The sequence below is a fragment of the Arachis duranensis genome, chromosome 7 (assembly GCF_000817695.3).
Source record: "Arachis duranensis cultivar V14167 chromosome 7, aradu.V14167.gnm2.J7QH, whole genome shotgun sequence".
NCBI classification, from domain to species: domain Eukaryota; kingdom Viridiplantae; phylum Streptophyta; class Magnoliopsida; order Fabales; family Fabaceae; genus Arachis; species Arachis duranensis.
In genome coordinates this window covers 73670072-73678588 of record NC_029778.3, presented here as the reverse complement: position 1 = coordinate 73678588, position 8517 = coordinate 73670072, and the positions used below count along the sequence as shown (strand labels likewise).

The 8517-nt window shown below is 30.9% G+C and overlaps 1 protein-coding gene across 1 annotated transcript in view; it reads right to left on the bottom strand.

Moving 5' to 3' along the window:
• Window positions 1-7148: 7148 nt before the first annotated feature.
• The window catches only part of LOC107459728 (trifunctional UDP-glucose 4,6-dehydratase/UDP-4-keto-6-deoxy-D-glucose 3,5-epimerase/UDP-4-keto-L-rhamnose-reductase RHM1), a 3569-nt gene continuing 2200 nt past the window's right edge, over window positions 7149-8517 (bottom strand). The window contains 2 exon segments of the mRNA XM_052251927.1: window positions 7149-7936; window positions 8022-8515. Coding sequence (XP_052107887.1) covers window positions 7481-7936; window positions 8022-8515 — 950 coding nt within the window. The 3' untranslated portion in view covers window positions 7149-7480.

The following is an 8517-nucleotide window of genomic DNA, read 5'->3' as shown; positions in this document are numbered from 1 at the left end:
TTTAGTACACTCAGTTTGGTCCCACTCAAGCATGTAGGCTATATATCCGAAGTCGGCTCATATGAGAAACAGTTTGACCGAGCTGTACGGTTCGGGTTGGGCGAGGACAAAGCGGCCGACCTCCTGTAAGGCTGTCGACACCGACCTCTTCACAAAGAGCTCGGCCAAATCACCATAGATGCCCAAACAGGCCCAAAACAGAGGATTATAGCCCCTTTAGAGGCGGCTGGTCAAAGGATAGGTGATATCACCTACAAAAGATAAGATAAGATAACAAACTTATCTCAAGGAAGGTCACTCAACACCACTATAAATACACTGGAGCACCCAAGTATAACTCATACTCCAATTCCACAAAAAACTTGCTTAAAGCCCGTGCTGACTTAAGCTTCGGAGTCTCTTGCAGGTACCAACCCCCTCCGGTGATCAAGGACCAGCAGCCCCTCAAGTTCCAACAAGTCGGGCACGGAAGCTTCGATCACACTAGAAGATCTCGTCTGAGATCGATCTCAACGTTTCAGGTAACTCTCGGAACAGATAGTATATATAAAACTTAAAAAATATCAGATAATTAGGACATATTAAACCTAATATAAAATTAATAATAAAGAATATCAGTGTAATCCTATTAAATTTATAATTTATTTTTATATGTTCTAATCTAATATGCTACAATTAATAATTTATTATTTTTATACTTAATTTATAATTTATTATCATATTAGACTAATAATAAAGAACATCCACGTAATGCTATAATATAAATTATACTATACCACTCTAAAGAGACTTTAAATTTAAATTAAAATCATAAACTACTCTATTGTAAATATTTATTTTTATATATTATAATCTATTCTAAAATACTTATTCACAACAAAAATCTAACTATTCATATAATACTATCATTAATATTATCTAAAATAAATAAATAAATATAACATGATCAATAAATAAAAACAAGAGCAAAAAGAAAAAAAACTAACCTGGTGAAAGACGAATAATAAAGGGTGAGTTAAGAGAGAATGAAAGAGGGATCGAGAGAAAAGTGGGGAGGTAATTGAGAGAAATGTAAAAGTGAAAATGATGGAGGAGGAGCGCCTTTTATAATGGGTGAACTCTACCCAATTCATTGCATTACAAGCGAACTACATTTCAACATGTAGTTCGTCGAATTACTAGGCGAACTGAGGTAATCATCATGCAATTTGCCAATATCTTAGACAAACTGCGTCATGGATAAAAATGAATTTTTGTAATTAATGTGTTTTTATTTTGTTTTAGGAAATAATGTATTTTTTAATTTATTGTAAAAGAAATATCAAAATATAACATAAAAATTCATCTTTGTTATTTCAATGTCAAATCCTTTTAAACATATGGATAAAATACTATTTTGATCAGTGACGTTCAAATTAAATCCTAGTAAGATTTCTAATGTTTTAAATATTCTATTTTCGTTTCAAAAAATTTTAAACGAATTCAATGTTATCCTACTATTAAATTTGACATAAATATTAACAGAATAAATATGGTGAACGTTAACAACATTATTAGTTAAGTCATATCCTTTTATTTTCATGTGTTAGAGAAATATAACTAATTATAATACTTTCTTTTTTTCTTCTCTTTATACAAAAATCTCAAATCCTAACTAATGGTTATCAGTGGCTAAGAGAAAAGGGGGGAGATGTTGAATCTTAGCCCCCTTTTTGCAGAGAACACTTTCTGCCTTTCAGGAATGCTTTAAGAGATATTTCTACTTTTTGTCTCGTCACTGGTCAAGAGACATTTTCTTTTTGTCTTGTAACCGGTGAGGAGATATTTTTCAATTTTGTCTCCTAAGCAACAGAAACAGTAATGGAGTAGAAGAGAAAGAGAGTTCAACTGCTAAGTGCAATGCAGCCTATGTCCAGTCTCCATCACAACAATGACGGAATTTCACTATAATCAGACTGATTACAGACACCAATTCTTCCCTAAGAACTACCCTTCCTATCCGGGACAAGTCCAAAATCTATCCCCAATCCTGAACTTGACTTGGTCACCTACCAAGCTTTCAACTGCTAAGTGCTAACCCAACTTGCAAGGGAATTCTCACAGAATCATGATACACAACATATAGATGTACAAATGATCTCTAAGACACCTATGGCTTTTTCTTTAATTTTGTACACTCTGTCTTTTTTCTCTCACTGGCTTTTTCTTATAAACCTCACACTGTTTGCCTTTTTCACCATGAGACTCAGACAGACAAAACTAAAGAAAAATACAAAATGAAACACATTGAAGGAGAAGAACTTTTGTTAGCTTGGGTAGCTATGAGAACTCTGTGCTTACTCTCCTTGCTTCAACCCTTGGCCATTCACCCTTATTAAGTTATTATAGAAGGGGAAGCTTCCAAGGTTGAAACGGTTTAACTGAGCCAATTTCTTCTTCTTCAACACCAAAACCGGTTTCGAACAGAGAGAGGAGAGAGGGAAAATCGAAAGCAAATCAACATGCAATTACCTCTCTCTCATCCCTTCTCATCAAGTTTCATCAATCTGAGCCTTCTATCTTGACTTTGTCCCCAAGAAAGATTTCTGACCCTTGATGAGCTCTTGATTCTTGATAGCTCCATCTATTCTATTTTTGCTTATTTCTCCACGTAGCTACAGTAGCTACCTTCTGTGATGGATGAACAAAAGTGGAAACGAGCTTCACCTCAGAGATCTTCTTCTCTGACCGAATCGGATTGCTATTACTTTAGGTATGGAGATCTTGAAACTTCTTCTCCACATCTTGCCTTTAGTGGAAAAGATCTCAACCACGTCATACTGTAGATATTCTTTTTGCTAAGGCCATTATCACCTTAGCATCTTGCTTGTTCATAGCTTCTGTTTCTTCTTCTGATAACTTGCTTCTACAATCTTCTTTCCTGAAAAATGAAGTGACCAAAATATAGAGAGAGAAGAGAGAGAACGGTGAAGCTTTTAGTGGAAGCTTTGAAGGAAATTAAACTCAATTTAATTCCTAGTTCCAATTACCAAGACCTGAAGACTTTTGCAAATTGAACCCCTTTTTTGTGATCACCGAATGGGTTTCTAAGGCTTTGGGTCAATTTAATTTTCTTCCTTTTAATTGTTCAGCCACTATTTCTCTTCTTTCTTCTTATTTGAATAAGTGATGTGACTGAAGCAAGAGAGAGAAGAGAGAAGAGACAAAGCATTCAATGCACTATTAACTCAATTTAATTTTGAGTTTCGATTACCTATGCATGCAATCAATTGAGTTGAAATTTGAATTCTATTAACCAATGGAATGGGTAACCGAACGAAGTTTTGGTTCAATCCTTTCTTCCTTCTTCCAATTCAGACCCAAGGATTTATTGGTCCAAGAGAATTGTTGACTTGGGTTTTGTCTTGACTTCTTAGGCCACTTTAAATTTCAGCCACTTGATTGAAAACCATATTGTCATAATGCAAGCTTTGTTTGATGGTTAAATATTATTAAGGTGGGCTTAATTTTAAATGGGCCATGAGGACAATAATTTTTATTTTTCGCACACTTAAACCAAATTCATCGTATAAACAATTGAAAATAATTTAAACACATAAACATATTTTAATAATGTTTGATCATTATTATAGTTTAAGTTTTCCAAACTCAACACTAACAATTACCAACGTTCTAAAACCAAAGAAAAAAAATTTTATATTGGTAATTGTTGGTGAATTGATTTTGCTTATGTATTGAAATTGAATATTATTGACTTTTTGATATATTAATTATTGGTATCAAATTTAAAAACATGATAACATTAAACTTATTTAAAACTTGTTAGTATTGAATATAATGTTTAAAATATCAGAGAGCAAATCAAAATTTACTTCAAATATTTGGAACCAAAGTAATTTTTTATCTTAAATAATTTTTGTGTATTGTCAATCACAATTTTACTATAGTGTTCTTGGTATCCCATATTAACAAATTTAATAATAATTAGAATTTTAATTTTGGAGTTTTCTGTAAATAAAATAAAAAACATATTATAATTTCACATGTCATGAAAATTTAGCATGTCATCCACATTTGTGGGTGGAGTCCTCCCCTCCCATGTCCAGTTCATGTCCAGTTCGTATTTATTCGTGTAGTTTGGATCTCTTTTTTTATGGGACTTGACAAATCTCCATTTTTATTCTCATGTCTTGCGGATACTCATTCGAGTTCTTTTTTGCAAATTATTATTAGAGTTTTACTAACTTATATTCAAAGAACACATTTTAAAAATACTACAAAAAATGTTTGACTAAAATTATTAAAAAATTAAATTTATTTTACATTTTTAATGTTTTGAATACATTAAAAAAACTAAAAAATGTTCAATTATTATACTTTTAATATGTGTTCTTAAACATAAATTAGCTAAATCATAATCATCATCATTATTATTATTGGCATTTCTACTGCACTTAGATTTTTATTTTTTATTTTTGATGATGCTCTCATAAATCATTAACTGATGTAAGATTGCAAGTGAGGATAGGGAAGGAACTGATTGCTAATTGATAGTATGAAAGTGAAAATGAAAGAAGAATAAATATTTTTTTTGTCTTTGTCTTTTTTTAAAAATTGACAAATCCTCTTTCAACATTAAAAAATGATAAATCGGTTCCTATCATCGATCTTTTTTGTTAGACAAATTGGTCTGTGTCTATTTTTTCTATTAGACAAATCAATCACTGTCTATTAACCACAAAAAGATCGGTGTGTCTAACAAAAAAAATAGATAAAAGTCAATTTGTCATTTTTTAAAAGTTAAGAGACGACTTATCAATTTTCAAAAAGAATAGAACCGAAAAAAATATTTACTCACTAAAGAATGAATATAGTCTCTGCTTGCCTCGCGTGTCTCGTGTTACTCATGGCCGTGGAAGAGAAACAACGTTTCCCCAACAATTTCGCTGTTGAATTTCAAATAATGTTTTTATGGTGGCTCGTGCATCGCGCTGCGGCTTATCATGTAATAAAATAAAATAAACCCATGTAATAATATATGTATATGGCATCTGGCATGTTGTCTCATATATGAGGTTTTTATTTATTTATTTTCTAGATGGAGCCAAAGCCCAAGTGCAATTTGAATTAGAATATCGAGTTTGAGTGCAATTTAATTTAGTATGGAAAGTTGGTAAGGCCCCTTTCTGTTTCTGAACTTGACAAATCCCGCCAAAGAAGACCACCTTGAGTGAAAATTTGTTGTTATTATTGATTAGACTATTGTTATGCCATTTTACTTGTGTCTTTGTACATTGATATAGGAACTCATTTTTTATTAATAATCTAGTAACACAGTAATAACATGGCTAATGAATTTGTTTTTTAATTTAAGATCAAAAGTAGGATAGAAATGTAGATATGAGCAACTCTAATGGAATATTTTTGGAACAGAAAATAGATAAAATAGGTAAGATAAGATATTAAATGATAAAAAATCACACCTTACAAAATAATTAAGAAAAGAAAATTAAAAGAATTTATTTTTTATTTTTGATATTTTTAAGAAATAAATTGATTTAGAATTAAAATTTGTATTAAAATTTATAGATGAAATAAAATCGGTCTCACTTTAAAATAGCAGTATTAGCTTGATAGAAAATTAATAAAATTTTACCACTTGTATTAGCTTGATAGAATAATTAAAAATAATATAAAATTTTAATTGAATTGAGACCAAATATTAAAATAGTAAATCTCATTTTTTAGTTTTAAATTATTATTTATGATATATAGTCTTATAAATATTATGTGTAATTTTGTGAGATTCAAAATAAAATTAGACTTAAAATTAGTATTAAAAGAGTTCTTGGTTGTTAATGTTGTTTGTCAATTTAATGACAAAATAGAATGAGATCCGCGCATAAGGCAAATTAATTATATAATATATTCTAATATTGTTTACAAAATTGATAAGAAAATATGCATACTACTGTTAAATTTAAATTATTTTATATTAAAATATTTAGTTAACAATTTGTGTATAATTTTCATATAATTATTCAATAAAAATATAATACAAATTGGATTATAGATTATTGTTTTTAGAATTTTAATTCATTTATTTTTAAAAAAAGAACCAAAAATATAATATAAAATTATAAATTAACTTTATAATTATGATATATTTAAATATATTTAATAAGAAAATGTGTCTAATTTAAATTTATTTGGGACAGTTTTCAATAATTTGTATAAGAGATTAAGAAATAAAATAATAGTAATAAGAGTTGTATGTAATATAATTTGTAAATAGACCAAATAATATAGTAGTAAGAGTCTTAAATAATATGTATATGTAAGTCAAATAATGTGAGATTTGAATATTTGTAATTGAAATTTCTTATAATTATGATTATTATAACACTTTATTTGTATTTTTTGTATTTAATTAGTAATTTATATTTTAGTTGAATAATTTTTTAAAGATGATTGGTTGATGCTTATATGTTCATATAGAAGTACCGATGTGTCATCATTAAAAAAAAACAAGATGGCTAAAATACATTGTATAAAAATTTGGTATTAATTTTTTTATAGATTATAAATAGGTAGATAGATAAATAAATAGATTATTTCATGCATTATATATTTATATCTACTACTGATAAGGAAACGGATATGAAATAAATTTTTTTTTTCGTATTTGGTTTTATCCATATTGGCCTTTTGACTAACGTTCCTTTTAGTTTTGATAATAAATTCACATAATCTAATTTTCATTTACATTTTTTTATAATAACTTTATTTTAATGTACTAATAGGATAAGTCAATATTTATAATCTTCTTGTTCTCTTTAGAATCCACCAATAGCGATAGCATAAATTTGTTTTGTTGAATAACTATGTCACAACAACCGATAGAGGTAAAAAGTAATCAATTTTGGCAATATAACAATACGCAATTAATTAAAAATATATATAACTTTACACTCCCTTCCATAAAAATTAAAATGACATCTCTTCTATATTTATATTCTATTTAAATTCAAATGATGGTTAGCAACTGAAAGTAAAGAGAACCAGAACCAAATAATAACTTAGACTGGTGTCAGCATAATTTCTTGCCCATCAAGTGTTAATACTTAACAATAATGCTTCACACCAAATGGAGAAAATCGAATGAATATCTCAGTTGCATTCTTTATCAGTGCATATACAAATGCGAACACAGTACAATCATAAACCTCAAGGGATACATATGATATGAGCAATAAAAGAATTCGTGTCATATAGGTGTAACACTAAATGCTCATAATAGAGAACATTAGAAAACTAGAACAAAGGTATAGAAATGAAAACGAAGGAACAATAGCTAACAACGTAGTACTTGTGACCCTCTAAACACAGAAACTAGATGGTACTACCAATGAAATAATGAGTGTGCTATGTGAAAAAATGCAGAGAATAAGCAAGATGATGCTTTAAGCCATGAAGCTGCTTAATTTTTCAAACCAGTTTTCTTGTTTGGCTCGAAGACATATTTGATCAGTGATTCCTTGATGGAAAGCAGTTCTGGGAATTCTTTCTTCAACTTTGATGCGTCCATCTCGTTGTTGCTTCGCGCTGCAACAATCACTTTGGCTTGCTCTTCAAGGGTGAAATTAACCCACTTGAAGTTGGGGTCAATGTAGTCCCTGTACATCTCCAGGATCTCGTTGTGACTCACGGCCCCTGGGTTTGTGAAGTTCCAGATGCCGCTCAGGTTGCGCTTTGCCATCTCGATTGAAATAGGCAGGAGCTCGTCCAGGATAGTCATGCTGTTTGGAATGTTAACCACCTTGTTATAGCGAGAAATCTTGGTAATGAAGTTGCGCGGGTTGCTCAGATCAGAAGAAATGGGCATGCGAACCCTGAGTGTGCATACATTGTCATATTCTTTCAAAAGTTGCTCAACCTGAAGGAAGTTCATACATCACATATCAGGGAAATTATTAATAATAATCGAAAGAGAACAAACTACATCATGAGAGAAGTCTCACCATAGCCTTAGTTTTGGAATAGAAAGAACCAGCAAAATTAGGGGTATCTTCCTCCTTGAAACCTTTGCCAGATCCCAGAGGGTGAGCTTCATCATACTCAAATATGCAACCAGTAGCATAATTTATCATCAAGAGACCATGCTCTCTGCTGACATCAGCCAATGTTAAAGTCCCGGCAACATTGGTGCGGATGGTTTCAGTCTTATGAGTCTCACACCAATCAACATTGGGTCTGCCGGTCACTCCTGCAGCATTGAAAATATGTGTCGGCTTGATATTCTGAATATCAGCAACAAGTGATGAGCGATCCTCTAGGCGCCCTTTTCCATATTCGTACGGAATCCCTTGCTTTTCACACAACTTCCCAAGCAATCCACCTATCCATCCTGTTCTGCCATAGATCAAGAACTTTAGAGCAGGCTTCTGGGGAGTGCCGGTAGCGCTCTTGGTTGGTGGAACCACCATTTTAGTGTTAGTCGAGACATATGATGCAGGC